The 23697-nt window shown below is 45.8% G+C and overlaps 2 protein-coding genes and 1 long non-coding RNA gene across 9 annotated transcripts in view; 1 reads left to right on the top strand and 2 right to left on the bottom strand.

The window, feature by feature from the left end:
• Positions 1-1510, top strand: part of DMTF1 (cyclin D binding myb like transcription factor 1) — a 41204-nt gene extending 39694 nt beyond the window's left edge. For 5 of the 7 annotated variants that reach the window (XM_032484075.1, XM_032484078.1, XM_032484079.1 and 2 more), the window contains one exon: positions 150-259. In XM_032484075.1, coding sequence (XP_032339966.1) covers positions 150-259 — 110 coding nt within the window. Of the gene's footprint in view, positions 1-149 lie in introns of all 7 variants that reach the window. The other 2 variants (XM_032484073.1, XM_032484077.1) reach the window with 2 other exon arrangements.
• TMEM243 (transmembrane protein 243) lies at positions 1329-20734 on the bottom strand. The gene is made up of 4 exons (XM_032484092.1): positions 20340-20734; positions 4368-4418; positions 3231-3335; positions 1329-1941 (listed from the first exon to the last, which is right to left on the bottom strand). The coding sequence occupies exons 1-4, from the start codon at positions 20415-20417 to the stop codon at positions 1819-1821; spliced, it is 357 nt and encodes a 118-aa protein (XP_032339983.1). The 5' UTR covers positions 20418-20734; the 3' UTR covers positions 1329-1818.
• LOC116664998 lies at positions 4425-11841 on the bottom strand. The gene is made up of 3 exons (XR_004321575.1): positions 11831-11841; positions 11087-11089; positions 4425-7437 (listed from the first exon to the last, which is right to left on the bottom strand). It is a non-coding gene; the product is annotated as an uncharacterized LOC116664998 (long non-coding RNA).
• Positions 20735-23697: the final 2963 nt, after the last annotated feature.

The raw sequence follows: 23697 nt of genomic DNA, 5'->3' as shown, positions 1-23697 counted from the left end.
TAGAACACAGTAACTTCATCGGGTGCCACGGTGAATCTTACGCGGGAAATCAGGCAGTCAGTCGGTCTTGTTAAATTTTCACTTTGGTTCCTGATGTGGGTTAGAGAATATATACATTTAAGATTAACTTGAAACTTAACTCTTTATAGATCCCATACTCCAGCATCATCGAGAAGAATCAAACATCATTGGATCATCTCTGGGCAGTCCTGTTTCAGAAGACTCAAAAGATGTTGAGGATTTGGTAAACTGTCATTAAGTAATTCTTAGAAACGGGTAATTCAGGCAAAGAAGACACACTGTTAATTACAACATCTCCAAAGAAATAGGAGCAACCCCCAAGAGGCTTAATTTACCATTCCTCTGGCTTTTAAATAGCTGCAGTACTTAAGCCACATCCAGTGTTGCTGCTATGACTTTTTACCTCCTTTAAATATATCATCTGAGGTCTAGTCCTACGACAGTGTATAGCTGAGTGGAGCACAGGGGTCTTAACCGCAGAAATCCTGGTGATTGGTGTTATTGTCAGCAGGGAACTTCATTCGCTTTAGCTGAGGAGTTTAAAATCACCAAAGCTTAACTACTGTTTTAAAAGCAGTAATACTCATCTCTAAGGATCAGACATGGCGCTCTATCCAGTCTCAAGTAAGCATGTTCATTCATATTTCAGAGAAATCACATCAACATGGTCTAGAGCTTATCAGTGACCTTCTTCACAAAGGTTAAGCATCTTTTAAGTAGTTTGAGACTTGAGGTGATTGTGTGGTGGTTACTTTTGGTTTACCCATTGCTGGCAGTGGGAGCTGATTTAGGCTGGGTAAAGAGGGAAGCATTAAAAAAACATGTTAAGAAAAATTCACTACAGATCTTTAAAATAACTTTTAAAGGGAATATGGATGAGAGTAGTAAAACAATTCACCAGAAGCTAAGAGTTTTCACCCCCTCAGAACCCACTGTCATCAGTTTACAAAGTTAGCAAGCACTTTGAAGTAAAACTAAATGGGAAAGGAAGTAAAACTTGCCTATATATAGATACATATATATATCTATATATACACACCATGACCTTTTCTTACATGTTTTACTACATAAATTACTCAAGGAATACTAGAGGGAGAGTATCAGAGTTTACCATTCACTTACTGCATTAATTTGGTGGGGCTGTGATATAAATTCTCCCTCTCAGGCAATTTAAAAAAACAAAATTTGCTTCTGTTAATGAAAAGAAACAAATCAAGAATCATTCCTATACTAGAGAAGGTTAAGCCAAAATTAGCCTTTAGGGCTTTAATGAATATGACCCCTGTAGAAAAGTCACAAAAGAAAACTTGTATAAATTATTTTATTTATTATTGTAATTAGATCTACACAATCAAAGTTGTCTTTTCACCGTCTGTGTTTTGTTAATGTGAAATTAAATTGTAGTTATAAGCAAAAGTTGGTTGCCTAGGGAACAATAATTGTATATTCAGTTTAACAGAAATAAAAGAATATTTGTCTTAAAATGCAAGATTGATTGTTACACATAGCCTTTCGCCATGCAGTTACATTATAAAAAATTGTAATTTCAAAAGTGAAAATGACTTGTGCTGTTTCCGCTTTAAGGGGGAATGTTTAAGTGCAACATCAGCTCCTTAAAGAAAAAGCAAAGTGATCTAGGCTGTGTCTCCCCTGCAAGAGGGAATTTAATTTACAATTACATGAAAATCATGTATCAGACTTCTGCAGGAGATTCTTCAGCATACCTTACCCAGCTCTTATTCAAGTCCAAATACAATAGCTTTGAAGAGACCTGGTAAGTATTTCTCCTTGGTAGCCTCACTTTCCCACATCATGGAAGTACAGATTCGCACATATACATAACATGATGATAGAAAATAAGATATAGTAAATTAGATTTCTAAATTTCGGTTCTAAGTCTCCTTGTCGATACCAGTAGATCTAAAAGAAGAAGAATTAAATAAAAGTTTTAAGTAATAGCACTGGGCCAAATAGTAACAATTTAAAATACAAATTCTGTTTCCACTGTGACCAGTTTCCTCTGTATGTAATTTTTCCCCCTAAATGAAGCTAATGCAGCCAGAATTTTATTCTTAGTCTTCATAATTCAAGTAGTACCAACTGAGTTTCCATATCCGAGATCATACCTATCCCTGCCTTCTCAGTTAACTTTGTTTTATGTTCAAACCAAGAGTCTACCAATCACTTGGCAAGTCATCCAAGAACATATACCTTCTAGAGATATTTTAAATACATTTGGGTAAAAGGTACAGCTCTTTGAGGTACTGAAAGACAACTTTTAAATTCCTTTAACTGATTCAGATTGCCAGTACAAACTAGGGCTTTACACATGCAAGTATTTGGTTTAAACTAGCTCACTGTTGTTAGTCACTTCTGGCTTTAGACCAGGAATGTGAAGTGAGCATCTCTGGCTGCTTTGTTCCCAAGGCTCTCAAAATGGGATAGGCTGCTTCTTCCCTCAGGGCATAGGAATACAGCAAAATCAGTGAGTTCAAAGCTTGGAAATGTCTCCTAGTTTATTTTTAACTCAGGTAAGAATATTATTTCTGATTTAAGCCCTGTATGAGACAAAACAATTGTGTTTACGGGTTTACTGTTTTGATTCTGCCTCTCCTCAAGGGAAATGAAACAACAGCCAACGAATGAATGAACACTTGGCAAATACCCAACTGAGGATCCACCATCTTTATTTCTTTACCTAAAAGGCTTCTTTGTAGTAAAATTAAACATTGTTGTGGAAAGGATACAACTGCAGTTTTAAGTTTGCCAAGAGATTTTAGTGTTAATTACTTTCATTGGGGAAGATAAAATAAAGCTCAAGAGATTAAAATAGACTACTTTTTAAATTATTAGAAATAAGAAGGAGTAATGGCATTTCCCAAAGCCTGTTGGGCTCTGTATGTAGTCCTTGAAGGAAGATGAATTAAGAAAATTACATCAACTCTTTGGCCACCTGAGTTTTTTGGGTTTTGTTTTATTTTTGCTATTAAGGTAGTAGTTTCCTTTTAGGGTTACAACTTTGGGATTTAGGAGAAAAGGAAACATAATGAGAGATATCCTGATACCCTTTCATTCGTGCCCACCCAAGGACAGGTTTGTAATTAGAGATACCCTTTCATACAGACATCTGCCAGGGCTGGGAATCTGTCCCAGACACTGCAACCTTCAGCTCTCAAGGATACTGAATTTATATTCTAAATAGTACTCACAAGTATGCAGGCAGTAATACTACTCAAAGAGATGCAGACAGCAAAAAATATATTCAACGGTTTTGGAGGTAGTTGAGGGAAAACAAAAGCACTGATCAGCGTTACCTGTGTGAAGAGAAATTACGTCAGGCCTCAGGAGTAATTCTGAGCCTTGGTTAGAAGGGCATCTAGGCAATGTCATATCATAAACTGCTTCACATTGTGAAATACCTACCACCAGTTTGCCTCCTGCAATGTTAATACTTAATAAAGTATTTAAATATTTTCAGTTGTGTTATTTCTTTTAGTACTTCTGTTTAGTCTTTCTAACCTTTCCCTCTTTTATGAAAGGAGACAAATCACCACAGAGCAGTAAAACTAGCTAACCTCAAAATAACCTCTTCGTTAACAAAGACTAGAAAGCATTTAAACCTCAATCCCAGGGTCAACGACTATACTGGAAAAAGTGCTAACCTTCCTGTTATTTTGAATACAACAAAATACATAGCCAAAATTGTTTTTGCATAACATGAAATATAATTAAAGATAGATACCCTATATTATAGTTCTCCTTCTACTTTAGATACACCATTTTACCTATTTATTAAGAAATCATGGCAGCAAACTTCACTACAATTCTCTTAGATTTAATGAAAATGTGCCAAAGGAATATCATTCTCGGGCCGTGGGAAGTGTGGCTTTATTTTATTGTGACAGCACCAAGCTGACTCATACAGGATGGAAAGTTATAATAAGCTTTTGAAACTACAGGATAATGAATGTGCTTTAAAAACAAAATTAAGGTACTGGCAGAAATGGGGAGTTGTAGGTTATGTACAGAAGGGAGTTGCTGGTAGCCACTGACAGAACAACTGTACTAGGCAAACAAATACAGCAAACTCAGAAAACAAGTTATTTGACTTGTGCTATTTCACATTCAACGAGGCAGGGTGGAAATCAATTAGCTACTCCAGTTACTAAGTGCAGTTTTGTTCAAGTGATAATAAATTGAAAGCATTTAATTTTACTATGATAGGAATACTTCACATGCTCGTGTACTGACCCCTTCTAAATACTTTTCTGGAAAGTTACTGAACCACAATATTAAAATTTTCATAACTTTGTCTAAGAGCCTGGGTGTGACACAAAGATACTTACTAGAATCAGTAAGGATGTTAAGCTGCCAACAACTAAATTGATGATTCGATCCTGAAAGAGAAAAGAGTTTTTGAGCCATGTGATAAGCCCACAGCACTTTCAGAAAGAAAGAACTATGTTAGGAGGCACTATGGTGTTTTAGAACAGAGAAACCAGGCTCCTGCCCCTCTGAGCTTTACATAAACAACTGCAGAAAGGCCAAGTATACTGAGCCACCAGAGCAGGAAAGGTATTTTGTGAAGAGGAACAACTAACTGGAGAAGGACTCTTGAAGTGACGGGTATTTTCACATTAGGGTCTTCAGAAGACTGGGAAGGACTGGATGGGGACGGTAGAGCAGAAGCACTGGGATGGCCAGCTCAGGGCCTTGGCAAAAAGAACCAGAGACCCGACCAGAGCTGATGCCAAGTGCCATCGTAAGTTTGGACCTATCTGTGATACAGCCTAGGTGGCCTCGTCTAATGTAATGGAGAAGGAAACACTGCTGTTACAAGGGACCATGGACTGCCAAGGCTGCAGGCGTCTCCGACCACCTTGTCCAGTGGTTTTCCAACTCGTTTATTTAATAGCAAAAATCTTCCAATATGTAAACAAGCATAGAATCATTTGATTGAATGAGGAATTTGGGGTCCTGCCCATCAAGCTTTCTTGTCATTCCCATCACTCCCCCAACCAACTCCAAAGAATAGTTTGAAAAACTGATCTAATCCAATCCTAATTTTTCAGATTAAGGTAAATTTAGGTCCAGTGAGTGTGGTTAACTTACTTGTCCAAAGTCATACAGCAAGTTAGAAGCAACTTTGAAACAGGATACCTAAATATCAGGTTAACTGGTTAGTTTCAGTTTCAGTTATAGGAACTCAAAAAGTTGAAGCAGTATTTTATATAAATGTAATGTTAGCAATATATACTAATATTATATGCATTATATATTAATATATTCTAACAATTTGATAGAAGTTGTTTACAGAGCTTACAGAATAAAGATGGTAGGGGTTCAGGGCCTGATGAGGAAACACTACTTTCAGGCCAATGAGAATATCAAATACTCATTTCTGAGGAGTCAAAGCTGAAGGCTTTAATCACTCAGTCTTAAAGATTGTTTTGGTAACGTCTGAACAGAGAATAGCAGGAGATGGGAGGGACACAAGAACGTTCACCGCGCAACTGAACACTCATTTCCAAGTTGTCTGCTTCTAAAGATAACCCAAAGAAGTTAGAAGAGGGAGGAAGCTGGGAGGAAGACTGAAGCAAAGCCAAGTATTCTCTCTGGTGTGCCTGATCTCACCACCAACAAACCACACTCCAGACCAAGGCCACCGCAATTCAAATGTTATACAGGACAGAGGAAACAGAACTCCAGCCACATCCAAACTAAACCTGAGGACTCAGAATAGATCTTAATCACCACCACAGGGCACACCAGAGTCTGAAATCAGGACCATTTGTTAGGGAAGAGACCCGGGGACAAATCACTGATCACTATCAACTTATTCCCACACAATACCAACGTAGTGTGCTCAACATAAAATGTGCTCACAGACAATCCATTTATGAGAAACTTGTGCCTTGTGAAAAGGTTTCAACTAAGCTCTTCTGGTTTATTCTGTTAAATCAAGAATATTTGCTCCTTACGAGCTCCAGGGATTTGCAAAAAGTTTATAAAGCTCTGTATATTTCACAAGAGCTCTCTTACCAATCCAAAGAGGCCGGTGAAGAGGTTCGGGTAAGACGTATGGAGCAAGAATCACTAGTCTCCAAATGGCACAGCAAGTTTGCCGGCCAGGATCAGAACAGGGAGCGGGTTCTAACGGTGAACACACAGTAACTGTGCTAAGAGCTTTCGCATATCTTCTCAAAAATCCTGGGATGAAATGGTATGATGACTATTTTATAGGTGGTGCACAGGCTCAGGGAAACTGAGGGCTTGCCCAAAGCCTCAGTGCTAGTAAGTGGTGGAAACAGGATTCAATGCAAAAAGAGCAGATTCCATTTACACTCCTCACTCGAACAGCAGCCTAGCGGGCAAACTGCTGGTCTTGACACAGATACCGAGTTGCCAAGAGGACCTCAGAAAGCCTATTAGCAAAGCACTACAGTAAAGTTATCTTTCAGGAATGAAGATCTCATAAGTGATTTTTTTCAGATTGTTGAACTTATCCATATAAGCCTAGCTGGTTTCACTCATTCATGAAAACACACCTACACTTTAATGAACACTCCTAGACAGTTCACTGTGCAGAATCCCACGTCATCCCCATGAACAGCGGTTACTCTAGTGTCATAACGAGTCTCTCTGGGACTCCCAAGGTGGCACCAACGATACAGGCTACGGCAGCAGTGCTTCTCCTCTCTCCCAGCCAAGGCCTTGGCTTCATGCCATCTGCTATCAAAGTAACCGTGAACCCAGGCCAGGGAAATAGCAGAGTTAACCTTGCAAGACCTCCCACTTTCTTCTAACTCCTGCTTCGTGGAGTGGTCTGAGGCTCAGCAACACTGGCCTCACCTGAGAGCCCGTAAGAGATGCAGGATTTTGCACCTTGCCCCAGACTTACTGAATCAGAATCTGAATTTTAACCAGATCCTCAGATGACCTGTGAGCACATTTAAATTTGAGCAGCACTGCTCTAAAGTTCAGAGTCCAAACTAAACTGTTTTGAACATTAATAGTTTACGTCACTGAGCAGAGGCCCCTCCCAGGGTCCAGAGATGATTTTTCAGGGCTTTAGCAGCTCCCTGTTCCCCTGGTCTCCGAAGATAGAGGAATAAAGAATAATTACATTGCTTGCTAACTGGCATTTCAAAGGGCAGTTTTAGAGCCAATGTGCTCCACATCAGAACTAGAGTGCATGGAGAAAAGAGAACACTGAATTTAAATCTGCTGTTTACAGAATGAACACTGAAAACTCAGGTTATCTCCATTTCAAAAGCTACTTCCTATTGACTCAGTTATTTCATTTCTCGCAGAAACTAGCCTGTCTCCTCCCCACTTTCATTATTGTCCTATTTTCATCTAACAAGACTGTTCTCCCTACCAGAGCTTTACGCCTTGTACTGTTGCTTATGTTCACTCCCCAAGGAAGTTCGGCAGTATCAGAATCAGCCTTGATCCTTATGTGCAGAGGGGACAGGCCAGGGAATTAGGTATCTTCCCACGGACATCTACTCAGCAACAGGCTGAGACAGTCTTAACTCATGTATGTGCATACACATATGTGTGTGTGTGTGAGCACAGGAACATAAATACATACATATACAAACACATATAGTACAGTTTTGAGAGGGATTCTGCATACATTACCTCATAAGTCATTTATGTATTCACTCAAACATTATCTCAATTATCTCAATATAACTGAAAAAAAAAATTATCTACTACCTCCCAGATGCAAATACAAGCACATATAAACCTGCCCTCTAGAAGTTTATACAATGCAGAGCTCAAGAGGGCACGAAGGAGAAAGGGAATGAGCTATTTTGCGCAATCGGGGGGAGAATATTGGAGAGTCAAACCTGAAAGAGGACTAGCCGGCAAGCAAGGAGGAAAGAAAAGGTGGCTCGTGAAGGAGGAACTTCACAAAGTCCCCGGGGAGAGCAAACCTGACGCCAGCTGAGAGGGGAGGGGCGGGGATGCCTCGCACAGGAGGAGAGAGCAGCCTGAGCCCAGAAGAGAGGCACGTCTTCATCTTCCTCTGAAACGGGGAAGGAGAAAAAGATGGCTGGGCATACAAAGTGTCTGTACCTGGGATGGGAGAAGGGGGCCCTGTGAAGCAGTAAGGAGGATGTTATCTCCACTTAACCAGTGGGTGACGAGGTTCTATAGGACCAGTCTGCCCAAGGTCATATATAGCCAGGTAACAGAAAAGTCTCCTACCCAATGCTCCTTGCAAAATGCAAGCCTAACAAGCAGGTCAAAAGGTCTAAGAATCCTCAGCCTGATACATATGGACCCTGAAATTAAGAGTTAAGAGACTAAGGTTCTCATCTCAGTTCTGCCACTGGCTGGCTAGGTGACTTCAAAAGGTCACCATGATCCATTGGGGTCTATCAAGCAAGGGGATTGGGCTGATCATCTAGTTCCTTCCAGTTTTAACCATTTAAGGTTCTGATCATCCGCTTCAGGCTACCCCTGGGTCAGAGGAGAAGGCCTACTCCCCAGAGATCAAAAAGCTCAGGAGCTCCCCAGATTCCTTGGTCAGTCATTAGCTGGTATCCTGATACAAGACAGAGAAGCCCAAACTCATGTCAAATGCTCAGGCGGCAATGATGGCTCTGGGAAGAAACTGGCAGTAACATCCCAAATAACCAAAGGCCAGCATTTGTCCTCAGCCACCTGAAACATCCTGATTCTAGACAGTTCAAAATGCTAACGAGTAAAACCATGCTCAGCCTCACATTTCCACGGTAATTTACCACCTACTTCCAAAGTGGATTTAAAGCTTGTGATATTACAGCAAAACCCTAACCCATTCAAGCAACAATAAAAAGAGCAAGGCAAGATTTCTAAAGGGATCTGGGGAGTGGAAAGGAGTAAAAGGATTTAAAAGAAAAAAATCTGACTTAAAAAAAAAATCTAAGTTCAAATGTTAGTACTAAGATTCCTGGCAGCCAACTGGGTTTCAAAGTTCTCACTAATCACACACGCAGGGTCATTACAAGCAGCAAGCTTCTCCTGGGTCTGAGAAGAATTTGTTGCGTGCCTCTCTGCAACTACAGAGACACAGAAAATGCAGCTACTTCATACGTACTCTTCTTACGTTGACCCATAAGAACAGCTGAAGGTATAACGTTCCCCAAAGAGTGAGACGCAGGCTGAGGTGGGATGGCTGAAACGCCGCACACCTGATTTAACTGAGCATTCCTTCACGGCTCGATTCAGACATCGCCTCCGCTGTAAATCCTTTCTGGACAGCATCCTCGGGCACCTCTCAGGATGTGCGATGTCCCTGTCTCAGGGCTCCCAGGTCACGTCATCCAGATTTACACTTACATATTTATTGCCTGTTTCCTCCATTAGGGCTGGCAGCCAATTAACAGTGAGGAAGAGAGCCCATGCCTGTGCATGTTGCTTAAACAAGAGAATCACAAACAAAAGTGGCCAACAGCATTTTCCTTAGAGCACCTCTCACCAGTAGAGGCTACTCACCACTCATCTGCCTGACCCATCAGAAATTTCAGCTTCTGGTCAGCACAGAGCGTGGCCTCACGGCTCTAGGATCCACAAACACACAACAGCTCTGCAGAAGCTACACCTGGCCCTGCAGCCTGACAGACAGACCCAACCCCTCACAGTGCCTCCCAGGCAAGGCGCCAACGATCCCACAGAAAGATCGGTAGTAAACCATGGGCATCTCCAGGATCCGGGTTTCCCCAGCCTGAGGACAAAAGCCCAGGTACTCAGTACCTGCCCCAGTAGCTCCCAGCACTGGTTTCAGGGGCTTGACAGCAACTCCTGTCCAGGAATTGGCCCTCAGCATTCCCAGGGAGAAGAAACGTGAAACAGAAAGCTCCCTACAGGGAAGAGAAACCCTGGATGGACACCACCACAAGAACATTCCCTCCCACCCTCTGGAGGGCGGACGTGAGGGCTGGTGGGGGGTGGTTAAGACTGAGAATTCCACTTTGGTGTTACTTCCATCTTCCTCTGCGACTCCATCAAAGTCCTCCTCAGACAACATCGCAGGCGGCCCTACAGACCCCGTCCCTCCCCAGCTGTGCTCCAGGTCAACCTGCACCCCCCACACTTGCCAGGTTCTCCGTCAGCCACCTCACCCCTGAAACCTGTTCCACGTGAGCCCACTGCGTCCTGGGCTACGCAGTCCTCCCGCAGACCGATGTCCCTTGCTGCCGGTCTCTCAACTTCTCCCCAGTAGAGCCTGTGCCCCCCGTATACTCATCACAGGTGCACTGGGCCAAGATCAAGGGGGTGGCATGGCAGCGCCTGCTCCCCAAGCCAGATTAAGAATGACAATTTCAGTAATAGCCTCAGCGATGGTCTGAATGTGTGTGTCCCCCTCCAACTCCTATGTTGAAATCCTAATGGCTAATATGACAACAGCAGGAGGCGGGGCCTTTGGCAGGTACGTGGGTCATGAGGGTGGAGCCCTCACGAATGGGCTAAGTGTCCTTATCAAAGAGACACCAGAGAGCTCCCTACCATTTCCACGGGGGGAGGTCATGAACAGAAGTGCACAGCCCAGAAGACAGCCCTCATCCTACCGTGCTGGCATCCTGCTCTGGGACATTCAGCCCCCAGAATCTTCAGAAAGGAATGTCTGTTGTTTCTAAGTCATGCAGTCTGTGTGGCGCTTTGTTACAGCTGCCTGCACAGACTGACAGCCTCTGTTTCTAGGATGCACGTCCCTGATAGTCTTATGCCAACTTCTTCTCTTCCTCTTCTCAGCTACTGCAATTATTTCAGCACCTGCTTTGCCAAATCCCTCTTCCTCCAACCCCTCCACTACTGCCCCTGGACTTCACCCACATCCACTGGCTAGATGATTTCCAATCTGTTACCCAAAGCTCTAACCTGAGGGCCTCCCTACCCATCTCTGATCGTGGAATCAGCAGTTTCAGCAATGCCCGGAGCCTCCCTGGTGGATGTGTTCTTCTCCTGATGCTTTGAAAACCCAGTCCCAAGTCACCCTAAAACCCGCACCCACTTCTCGGCTCTGGTGTAAGCCGTGCTGTGAAGCCTTACACTATCCTGACTATAACACCAGCTTCCTCATCTGTCTCCTACTCCACTGCTGTACAGCCCGGGAGGCTCAGAGCCACATCCTCCTTGTTCTCTCAGAGTCTGGGCCACTGCATGTGGCTGAAATCCAGCCCAATGCTGCACCCTCCAGGCTGTGCACACTTGCATGGGCCTGCACCCACTCAGAGGCAGGAGCACTTTTTCTAATTCAGACAAAGCCAAGCTACAAGTCTGTGGGAGCTGCCACTACCCAGAGTGGACAGATCCTTCCTCTGACTGTACAAAGGTGTCATCGTACCAGTGGGTGGTGACATTGGTCACTTCCCTCTGCCGATCCTCTAATGTATGCCCAACATATATTAGATATTTAAATATTAACTGAAAGAAAAAATTAATTGGTTTACTACAAATTCATGTTTTTGGCAGGGCCTTCACTGTATTTTCGTGGACTTTTATTTTGGGCTGAGTGTCCTTGACTCTCTCCAGACAACTGTCAGAAGCTCTACCTCAACTCAGGTTCTCAATCTCACCCCTTGAAGCCTGTCCATCAGCAAACACCCTTAGAAAAAAAGATGAAAAGAAAAAGAGGAAAACTCCCCTCCCTTTACTTCCATTCCTTCCAGCCTGAAGAGGACTGGAGGCAGCCTGCTCTTCTGCCAAGCCTGTACCCGTTCCCTGGCCTGATTAGTTATCTCTGTCCTCATCTCTATGCTGAATCTTTCCCTCATAGAGTCCATCTCTGGCCCCAAATCTCAACTCCTCCAACATCAGAAGAGCCTTCCATCCAACCTGCTTCCCACCTTTAATGTTCAGCATCCATTCTGTACCCTTTTTACATGTTCAGTGTGAGAAAGTTAGGAAGGAAATAACACAGGGTAGATGAAGAATGACCGGGAGAAAATGGGGGCGATGGGCAAGTATTTTTAAAAAGGGGTTCAAGAAATCCTCGTTAGATGTTTGAACAGGGGCTAAGGAATGAGATGCGCAAGAATCTGGGAGTAGAGTGCTGCAAACAAAACAGTGCAGCAAGTGCAAAGGTCCTGAGGCAGGAGTGAGCTTGGGAATTGGAAAGAAAAAGACTAGGATGACTGAAGCTTAATAAGGAAAAGAGAGGGAAGAACAAGGATTTGTGTAGGGCCTTTCTATTTTCCCTGCAGTACACATACGCTCCATGAGAAAAGACACCCTCTCCGGCACACAGCACATTTCCTAGGATGCAGTACACACGATTAATCACTGAATAAAAAGAACACATACATGCACACTCTATGTCCTACAGCCTCCAGAAGAAAACTGTCCTTTGCACAGCACTCAAGGCTCTTCCCACAGCCTAGCCTTTCCTCTGACCCTTGGTCCCAAGTTCTGGCATCTGCTCACAAGGGAACATTCACAGTTCCCTCCCCCTTTCCTGCTCCTGCCTCTCTGACAGAGTTGGACTTCTGGCTTGGGCTTGGGATTCCGGCTCACCTCCTGCTGTCAAAGCTTACTCCTGCCTCAAGCCCAAGACTCAATTGCCCCCTGACCTGATGCCCCAGCAGAACATCCCCTCCTCTGCGCTCCCTGGCCCTCTGGTCCTCCTTTCACTAGCGGCTTGATCCCACGTTAATCCTCCCGAGATGCAAGATCTTTAGGTCACTGAAGACAGTGATTATCTTCTCTTATGAAGGAGACAGAAGAAAGGCAATCCAATCTGCACATATTAAATCTACAAGGGGCATGACTTCCGAACATTGTTCCCTCGGACTGAATGATTCAGACCGTCGAGCTGCATTCTACTATCCCTCGCGTCCAAAGTTTTAGATTTCTCAGTCAAACTTCGGCGTCCCACTACCATAAATAAAAGGCCAATTCTCACAAATAATTTTCCTTTTCTTCCTCCAAGTCTCAGTGGGAAAACTTCTCATCTGGAAAGCTCTGAAAATGGCCCAGTCAGAAGCCTGAGGGGCAGCGGTCTCGGAATAAACATACTGAGAGCAGGAGAAGGTGGGAGAAGGCCCTGGGCCCAGCAGAAGCAAGAAACCTTGGGCCTCGCCGGTAGGGTTACTGGGCTCCCCCGGAGTGCATGGCCCTGACAAGGCAAAGCCTTCCCCTTACGCTGGGGCAAGAGGAACTCTGGACACAGCATCCCCGTCCCCAGGATGGAAGCCAGGGGACAGCTCGCCTCCCTGGTGAACTCTGGACACGGTGGCCCTGTGCCCTGGGGCCTACTGCCCTGAGCCGTGGCAGAGGCCAGGGGCGCAGGCTGCGTGCAGAGAGCTTGCGGGAGCCACACACCTGCCACCTCTCCCCTGTCTCTCCCTAGACAAAGTAAACGTACAGGCTCTTTTCTTTCCCTTATTTCACAGATTCACGTTCTGAAGCATCTTTCAGCTGTGGTATTTCTGTTACACATCCCTGCCGGGCTCTCCTCCTCACAGTTATGCGTTCTTGAAACGTATTATTTTCATTGAAGCACCACTTAGGGAAATGAGATCACAGTAAAAATAGGAAACAAACCTCCTCCACATGCTTAAAGGATAAAACAATCCCTGGAGTCAGAACCACAGGAAATGCCGGACTTTATGTGCTCTGACCTGCAGAACAGGAGGCACAGAGCAAGGGCCAGGGGGTCAGGAGCCGGACAGACCTGCCTACGACCTACGTTCCTTCTCCTGCCACCTGCCTTCCTGTGCCCTTGCATACGTCACTTAACTCCGAAGCCTAAGTTTCCATATCTACACAACGAAATCCGTATTTGTACAACAGTCAAACACGCGGGGTTGCCAAGGATTTGGAGACGATACACATCAAGCCCTGGAACAGAGTGACATTTAGTGGAGAGTCGGTAAGTGGCAGCTCATATGGGATTAGCACTCTTTCTACCATGTCTAATGGGGCCTCTTGCCAAGAGGATCAGGTCCTCAGAGATAAGCAGGAGTTGAGTGGGCCTCAGACCCTGGCCCCCATTTCTAGGGCAGCACAACTTCAAATGCATTCCATCGAATTTGTCAACCCATGTATCCCCGTGGCAGCACAGAACATATGGTCATTCTACCCATACACAGACTACAGACTGATGCTAAGAAAAAAAAAATGACTCAATTTAGAAGAGCCAGCCTATTACCACAGAGCTGCAAAAATCACGTCTCCAGAGAGAAAAACCCAGCAGCCCCTCAGCTTCTGAGAGGCCAAGCCTCAGTTTAAGTTTTCCATACAGGAGTATAATACGTTTACTGTGGCCCCGTTGCTGAAGCTCAGAGAGGAGAGAGGACAGTGATGACTTGAAGTGCAGAGGGCCTGAAGCACCACTTCCTGGTCTGCTGTCCTGCGCTCCAGGTTTCTGAGAACCAGCCCCCGCCTTCCACGGTTGGTGCAGGGTGTCCCAAGAAAGAAGGTTACTTTTTGGTGATGCTAGATGCTGACTTCACATAAACCTAATATAAAGAACATAAGAGAAAAGAAAGAAGCAGACTCACAGATATAGAGAACAAACTAGTGGTTCCCAGTGGTGAGAGGGCAGGCAGGAAGGGCAATATAGGGGCAGGAGATAAGAGGTACAAACTACCATGTATAAAATTAGCTATAAGGGTATACTGTACAACAAGGAGAATATTGCCAATATTTTATAATAACTTTAAATGGAATATAACCTTTAAAAATTGTGAATCACTCTATTCTACTCCTATAACATATTATATTGTATATCAACTATATTTCAATATTAAAAAACTTAATAATATTCACAAAATCAAGAACTGCGTAAAGCACTGTGCTGACTGCTAGAAAGGCTAGAGAAATAAGGCAGCTGGCTCCTCCCCTTAAGGAGCTTAGACTCTGGTCAAGGAGACGAGATCTGCATAAAGTCTTCACAGCACAAGGAGTAGGTACCAGGGGGCATCTCTGACTACTAGACTCATAGGAGGGAAGCCTGGATGCAGGCTGGGTTGTAAGGAAGTCTCTAAGGCAGGAAACTGAGGACCAAGCAGTATTCAGGCATTTAGAGAAGAGAGGGTTCCACAGAAAGGAGAAGAACATTTGCCAAAAGCAGAGAGGCAGCTCAAGGAAAGAGGTCCATGGAGAGGTGCCAGCCTGGACTGGGCTCCACAGCGCACGGGTAAGACCAGGGATGGCAGCCCTCCCTACACACCAGCATCCTCTGAAGAGCTTTCTAAAAATACACATGCCTGAGCCCAACCCCCAGAGACCCCGAGGCCTCTGGTCTAGGGGTGAGGGAGGAAAAACCTATTACAGCAGGAAAGAAAAAAGGCCTGGCATCTATCATCCTGAACTGTTCCTCCAGCACAAGAAACGGCCACTAAAAGTGGTTTGGCAGGCTGGATGAGGCAAGGGGACAACTGATCTTGTTCCTTGGGCGACCAGCTCTGCTTTGAGGGAGACAGGCGTTGTGCTCAATCACCCAGGCGCTGAGGTCAGAGGCTTGAAGCCCACAGCCCTCAGAAGACAGCCTTTGAGGCTCCAGGCAGGGGGAAGGGCAGCAGGCAGAAACAACCATCTTACCCACAGCTTGGGTCTTAATCAAGCAACAATCCTACCTTTACCCCCAAAAAGGCAAGAAGTAGCACTCTAATCTTACACTATTATTTGCAGAAGCCAAATGTTCCAAGTCTGAATTGTCTGAATTCGACTACAGCTCATCAAAAGACCTGGCTTTTCAACATTTTTATTTACTTTTTTTTTTTTTTTTGCAGAGAGAGGAGGGAAGGAGGCAGTGAACACAGCTTAGTATATGGAACTTACGCCTTTGGAACCAAAAATCTGAGCCCCAGGGTTCACTAACTTGCCCCCTACACAGGGGTCCCCCCCATATTATCTGAGTCCAATGCACGCACCTTCCTCCATTGTCACTCACATTCCTCACATCACATCCAAGTAGGAAAAAAGGAATCAGAACTGTCACCACCCTTCTCAGAGATGAATCCTCTATTTCATTATCACTGACATTCAACAGAAGAGGCTGGTCTGGAAGTGGCTTACACTACAGTGCACCGAGGGTAACACTCCTCCCTTGCCTATTTGCACTAGCCTGTGGGACACCGGTTTGCTTTCTTCCCCAGAAAGAACTATCTCCCTCTCCCCACTAGGTTCACCAATCCACTGGCTGAAAGTGAGTCCGGATGATTCTGCAGCCGCCTACGAAATCAAGAAATCAAAACAGGGGGGAGGGTATAGCTCAAGTGGTAGAGAACGTGCTTAGCATGCATGAGGTCCTGGATTCAATCCCTGGTACCTCCTTTAAAAATAAATACATAAACAGACCTAATTAACTCCCCCCACAAAATATAATTAATTAATTAATTAATTAATTAATTAAATAAATCAAGATAGATTCACAAGCTCCAAGGATAACTTAAAGCCTTCCATCATCCGGACAGAAAGACTGCCAACTGTGTCTTGTCTGAAAGGAAACTTAAAGGCAGCCATGGGCAAGAGAAGGAGGAACATCTCCAGGTTTCAGTTCATACTAAGAAGGGAGGGACAAGGGAATCGCTCTAGATTTCTAGAGCGACATTTCCTGAGGGGGGCTCTGTGGACACTGCCTCAGGCACGAGGGGTAGGGGTCGGGATCGGGGCGGGGGGGGGGCGGGTAAGAATGAAGTGAGACACTATTGTGCCGGTGCCAAAAGGCCAGCCAGTAAAATAGCACAGGAAGTACTCCTACCCTCCCTCTGCAACTAGAGTCTCAGGGAAAATTAGGAGTCCCACAGAGAAGGCAAATGATTCCCGAACATGCCACGGAACCATCATGACTAATAATTCACTTGCTTTAGAAGCGCGCTGTCCAGTACGCAGCACCAGCTACGCCCAGTTACTGAACGCCTGGAATGTGGCTGGTCCAAACCGAGATGGGCTGAAAGTGAGAATACACACTGGGTTTCAGAGGCTTAGCCTGAAAAGAGAATGCAAAAGTTACCTCCACTTTTCACACAGATTACATATTGAAATGACAGTATTTTGGATATATGGAAGTAAGTAAAGCACACTATAAAAATTAATTGCACTTGTTCATACTTTTAAACCATGCCTATAGGACGTTTAAAATCGTGTACGCGGCTCACACTGTATTTCTGTTGAACAGTGCTCCGTTAGGAATGCTAAGTGACAGCCCAGGCTCAGAAACCCCAAGTACAGCATGTTATTGTGGCATTTGTGCCACATTTTGTTTTTCCCCTGAAAGAGATGTACCATATCCCAGAACTGGGAATGGATAAAAACAGATGAAAAACGCACCTGGACATTCTGACCAGGCTTCGTAAGACAGCCCACCCAGCAATGTGTAATTTCCAAAGGTGTCAAGGAATGAACATCCTCCCTTTTTTTTTGGTCTATTATCCCTTAGATGCTTATGTAATGACACAAGACGAAACTTGCTTTGCCTTTCGCTCCTTGGCTGTATCTGTAAAGTTATTCCCAAATATCATGCTAAAGTCTGACTAAATTTGGAGCCTAGTAGCTGAAAGCATTACCCAGTTCTTTCAGAAACCATCTATGAGGGTGCTGCTCCAGGCCCACTGGGTTATGCACTTCTTGTTCTACAGCAGATTCTAGAATCTTCCACTCACTCCATGACTGAGCAAACCACCTCTTCCCTGTGAAAGGGCCAAGCATGTGAACGTCCACAGAGCTTTCAGGAGCAAGTGACACAGATGGTGGCGAAGGTCACCATTCACTATCCTAGTCAACTTGTGAAAGGGCGTTGGGGAAGCATCACCAGCCAGGAACAGTCGTGTGACTGAACACGGCAGCCTGCTTTGTAGTTCAGTTTCCCAGCTTGTAAAATAGGAGTAACAACACCCATCTCACAAAGGAACTGATGATTAGACGAGGGAAATCTGAATGCAGAGCATGCTGCCTGGAACTGGGGAAACCCAGCTTCCCTCCAGACTCTTCTCTGCTCTGTGGGCTTCAGTCATCTTTGCCATCAAGTTAGAGACCAGCCCTAAAGCTCTGGTCCTTTCTAGACTTAAAATTGAGAGGCTATCTATGGTCAGCTGTTACAAGGCAAATAAGATCACCAGAAGTTCAGAAGATCTGTCAGGCTAGGACAGGAAGTAGGTTTCCCCCTTTCTGGATTTTTTTCCTCAGAAGCGGGAGTTCATTAATGTTGATCATTAATGTGAAGTGGCTGTTGTGTCATTCCTAGCATCACAAAGAGAGAAAGCTGGGAACACACCCACACACACACGTTTCTCAGGGTCCCCAGGAAGCCACCCTGCTCTAGCAGTGACTCCCCTCCGTGGGAATGGCTCCACAGCAATGTTGTCCTATCCTTTCACTATTATGGCCCCACTCCTGTGTCTTGCCCACTCAGGTCCTCAAAATCATCTGCTGTCGTTAACGACGGGTGCTTCTCCTTCTTCAGATCTGGCAACTCCAATTATACGAAGCATGATGTATTTTCCTATCCTCAAACCAGAAGCCTCTCCTTTCTCTGTTCTGGACAATTTCTCTATGTCCACTATCAGCCTCACAGGGGGAGCTCAAGGACGCAATTTTGAGAGATCTGGAAATTTACGTTGTCCTTAATTTTTTTTGTCTGAGTGGCTGATTTTACCATTATGACGCTTCAAGATGCCTAAGTAGTGCTGGGGATGTATACTTCTGGGCTAAATAAATATGTGATAAACACAGATACATTTGAAATAGTCAAGTTCTCGGATGGGTTTCCAATGAATCATGGGCAATAGGAAACTTATAGTCATTGACAATTTAGGCCTGAGTCAGGTAAGTGTCTCTTTAAATCAACAAGACCCTTACCAAGTCATCTACCTTAGTATTCAGGGATTAATGGAGGTCAGAGGCCACATCACCCAGAACCCCAGTCTGTGTGCCAAGGCATGTGGGGGAGACACTGAACCTCTTGGCTCTCAGCACAGCTGGGCAACCAGATGCTCTGGGCCCCATCTCTTCAAGCAGCAGGCTGCCTCCACCCTCCAGTTCCCAAATCCTCTTCTAGTCAAACCCCAATTTAGGAGCATTCGCATTCGAAAGCCCAAGGCTTCCAGTCTCTGAGTTGAGAATTCATTCTGTAAAATCTTCTCCAGGTTTCCCAAACATGCCCCCTCTATGCCCGTGTCATGGCGAGATCCAACTGCATCAAGTTTGCTGATGTGTTTCCCCCATCTACCTGGGTTCCATGGACCACCAAGGCCTATCACATAATGCTCAATAATGTCAGCAGAAATAGGAACACCTACTGGACCAGAGCTGTGTTTCTCGGACAGTGTGCACCGTGGGCTGGGATTGTGCAAAGCCACAGGATAAACGAGATGCATCTTCCTAGACATCAAGGTTAAAACATTTTCTCATAAAGACACTTTGAGAAGAAAAAGCAAAATTCACATGGGGTTAAAAACATAAAGTAGTAGTCTCCTGGCAGGCTGACAGCTTCCAAATTCAGGGTTATGCCCCAGGCTGTCGGGTGTATATGTTCTCTATCCTTTCTGCTAAAGAAGTCCCAGCCTAAGCTGAGAAACCCAGGAAGCTCTGGACTCCCTGTGTGCCCCACTTTATGAGAGGCTGAAAGCACTCTGTCAGAGGTCAAAGGTCACCAATGCCACTTTCTACGTGGGGGGAAAAAACCCAAAACAAAACAGGCTAATCTTACCCAAATGACTCAGAAAGTTAATGCTGGGGACAGGAAAACAGCTCTCTTCAATTACCGGCCCAGGACATCACATGATTAAGCTTGTGAAAGATCTTAATACTTTTTAAAAGCCCAAAATAATGTACTACCGCTTGTTTGGGTCTGAGACCCTTTGATCACTTCCTGTAATGAAGCCCCATCAAAGAAACCCTCCTTTCACGCCTCTCCTCTTTTTCTTTGCCCGGCTGCCTCAGCAGTAAACCCTTAAAGGCTCTAGATAAACACAAATCAGAAGCACCTCTCTTGGGCTCTTTCTTACGGAAGCTTCAGGCGCACACCTGAAGCCTCCTGGAGGTCAGCCCTCCAGCTGAACGGGCGAAAGTGCAAACACCCTATACACCTGCACTCGGGGTGGGGGCGGGGGTGGGGGGGAACTTCCGCACTCCCGTGAAGGGCCTCCAGTAGTCCAGAACTTTCTGAACTTTTCTCCACCCCAAGCTTTCAAGGCTCTTAGCCAACCCTGTCCCAAATTGGGAGCCGAGAGGCAGGGCAAATATCTTGAGAGGGATTGAAGCAGCAGCTTTTTCTTGCTACAAGTGCCCTCAAGGGCAGCGTAAGGACCCAACAGGGCTCCGGGCGGGAAAGGGGGCAGACACGCGCACCCAGGCCCCGAGTCCCGGTCCGCACTCACCTTGGCCGACGTCTCTCCAAACAGAGGCCTGTTGTCCAGGCCACTGGTGCCGTAGGTCCTGGTAGAAAAGTCCTCCATTTTGGGGTTTCTTCACTGTCCCCCAAGCCAATCAAAGTCGAGCCAGCATTGCCTCTCGAAGTCCCGGGTCCGCGATACGCAGCGCCGCGGATCACCGAGCACTCATGGCCGAAGCCCGGGGGCCGGAGTCCTCCCGGCGGCGGCGGCGGCGGGGTGGGCGCTCAGACCCGCCGCACGAGGCCGCGGCGCCCGAGCCCGGCTCTCTTCATCGTGAGCAGCTGCCGCAGGAAGTGAAAGGAAACAAACCCCGCGTGGCCGACTCGCCCGGGCCGTTCCCGCTTCCCCAAATCTCAGCTCCCAGTCCGCACGGCTCGCGCCGCAGCTAGCGGAGCAAATCGGCTTCCCCGGGGCTCCCCGCTCCCTACCCCTCGCCACCCCGCCTCTTTCCCGGATCGCTGCCCGTGCTTTCGAAATGTCCTGATAAACGTTCACCCTTCACGCTCCGAAGGGGTAAAAGTTTTCCTGGGAGGATGCATTCCAACCCTCTGCACCGCTCCACCCCGCTCGCCCCAGTTCCTGTGGCCAGAGAAAGTGAAGCTGCCCGAGCAGAGCCGTGCGCTCCGCGTCCCCTCCCGCAGCGCTACACGCTGAGCGACTCCCATCCCGCTCAGGTGTTGCCTGTCCCCGAGGGCCGGAGCGGCGGCCCGGGCAAAGCGAGCGGAAGAGGAGATCCCGCCTCGGCCTGGCACAGATGGGCCACCCCCCGGAACCGTCCCGCACTCGCAGGCCAAACCTCGGCGTCCCCAAACGCCCGCACGCTGGGGAGTGCTGGCCGCGCTGGGGGGCGCGGGTCCCCGGTCCACGCCCGCGTCGAGGTTCGGTGCCGAGGCTCCGGGACGCCCGCGAGGCGCGTCGAGGAGAGACCTTCCGGGCGCTGCGTGGCAGGCCCCCTGTCCGCTTCCCCCGGCCGGGACCCGCAGCCACTGTCGCAAACCGACTCGGCCCGCCCAGGCTACGTCACGGCCGGGGCCGCCAATCCCGCGTGCCGAGGCGCTCCATTGGCTGCGGAGCTTTTATTTCTAGAGGAGCCAGATTATTCCCTGCTGAGTGGCGGATCTCCCGAGCTCCGCGTTCTCAGCCTCCTAGTAGTTAGCGTCTGCGTGATACACGTGGGCAAAGCACATTTCTGAAGTTAGCGTGCATTGGGCTGAAGGCTTACCAACAACCAGCCTGCTTTAACATTCCCAGTCTGCACAACTAAGACGGAAAGGGGGTTGTTGATAAATCTGATTTAGAGTTGTGTTTGTCTTGTTTGTTCTGTGATAGGTCCACCTGTGTCGTGGACAGAAACGGTAGGGAGGTAATACGTGCTTATGTATTTCTTCGACTTGTCACTCATCGTTCGGGTGAAGGTGCTAAGCATATGTGCAGCTGCGGAGAACGCTTCGAATGTGCAACCTCTTCTCCGGGTTTTAAAATATGAAGAACTGGAGGTGGACAGGCCTCCTAGGCAATATAGCGTCCCTCTGACTTTGGGATCATTTATAAGTATTACGAAACAAATGCAACCACGCGGTTCCCTGGAAACTACAGCTCCTAGATTGAAGAAAGCTCTGACTACGTTTGTTTGCAGGGAGAGCCCACGTTGGAACATTTTGGCCATATAACACTTAAGAGTCCAAGCAAAGATTCCACATGGTCTTACAACAGCTTAGGACAATGGATTAGGACAAGGGGTGAACCAAGAACCACACAGCTACAGATTTGAAATCTGCAGCACTAAATAGAATCAGGTATGGTGTATATCTAATCAACCAGTTATATATTTTACAGATGATCTTCTCTTTGTTCAGGACTTTTTGTGCCAGGAGGAATGCTACACAATCTTGCACCCAGTTCTGTTAGAAGTCTGGCCCAATAAATAATTTTGTTCACTCACATGCAGCCACATTTATTCAACAAATACTTTTGAGAATCTGCTATGTACCAGGCAACCACCAGACAGGGTAATACAGTGATCAAGAGACAGTCAAAAGGTCACAGTGTTGAGGCTGGAGTGGCAGATAGAGACATGTAATTACCATATAGAGAAAGGAGCAGGTACAGTGAAGACACTAATAGCACAAGCTTTGAGGTTGATCGTATTTGCCCTCAAACCTGATGCCACGATCTACAGGCTGTATGATCTTGAGAAAGTTATCTAACCTCTCTTCAGTTCCTCCTGTGTAAAAAGTGAAGATAATTATACATGGAACTAGAATATCTAACTTCAACTGTTCTGTAAAAAGTATAATCTAATAAAGAATATTTAAAACACTTGGCAAATAAGTATCTAAGTGGTAGTTGTCATAAACAGTGATGAGTGCTGTGATCTGGACACTGTGGGGCACTATGGGGATACAGGGGAGGGCACCCACTAGACAGGTTCAAAGGCAAGGACAGCTTCCTGGAGGTGCCTTCTAAATCAGACCCCAAAGAAGCCTAGGTGAGGAGGAGAGTCAAGAAGACAGGCCAATTAACTACTATAAATAAAAATAGATTTAAAAAACCCAAATTTCTCCTGTATAGCACAGGGAACTATATTCAATATCTTATAATAACCTTTAATGACAAAGAATATGAAAATAAATATATGTGTGTGTATGTGTATATATATATGACTGGAACATTATGTTGTATACAAGAAATTGACACATTGTAACTGACTATACTTCAATTTAAAAAAATTAAGAAATATGCCAAAAAGAAAAAAGAAAAAAAAAGAAGAAGACAGGCCAGAAAGGCCAGATATTCGTGTAGGCTGTATCTGAGAAGGAAGGTTGAGCCAGGGATAATGACCCTCTCACTGTAGAGCTGCCTCTTCTCTTGTCTCATCAATTTTCCGTGCTTCTGTTCCATTGTTTCCTAAAAACCAGCTTCCTTATGACTACTACTCCCCCCAAACTTCAATACACATGTGGCTTTAGCTTGTTTTTGGTGCTAAATTCAGGGAAAATGGACCTTACAGCTCCAGTGCCCACTACTGCTTGGCAAGCTCAGTATCTTTGAGTTCAGATTCTCCTGAGAAATTTCCATTAGCTGATTCCAGCTTATGGATTGATTTCTAACTGCATTAGGTCCTCCACCCCCAACAGCCAACAGGTGGGACCAAATAGAACCTATTTTCTAAGGACCACCCCCTTGAGTAGAGTGGGATAGAGGATTGTTTAAACAGAGAGTATGTATTATGGAAGTCAACGAGAGGGTTATCCAGGGTCTTGCCACTCAAAGTGTGGTTCCTGGACCACAAGCATGACATCACCTGGTAACTTGTTATAAATACAGAGCTTCAGTCCTCACC

Source organism: Camelus ferus, chromosome 7, assembly GCF_009834535.1.
Source record: "Camelus ferus isolate YT-003-E chromosome 7, BCGSAC_Cfer_1.0, whole genome shotgun sequence".
Lineage (NCBI taxonomy): Eukaryota > Metazoa > Chordata > Mammalia > Artiodactyla > Camelidae > Camelus > Camelus ferus.
Note: the sequence above shows the minus strand (reverse complement) of the source record. Positions and strands in the feature narration are given on the sequence as shown.

Excerpts from the sequence above, each read along its gene's own strand:
- TMEM243 (XM_032484092.1), bottom strand. The coding sequence starts at position 20,417 with ATGGAGGACTTTTCTACCAGGACCTACGGCACCAGTGGCCTGGACAAC. Across the intron at positions 3,336-4,367 it reads TAACATCCTTACTGATTCTA|GTAACGCTGATCAGTGCTTT; the intron begins GTAAGTATCTTT and ends CTCTTCACACAG. Across the intron at positions 1,942-3,230 it reads GTATTACTGCCTGCATACTT|ATCTACTGGTATCGACAAGG; the intron begins GTGAGTACTATT and ends TTCTTCTTTTAG.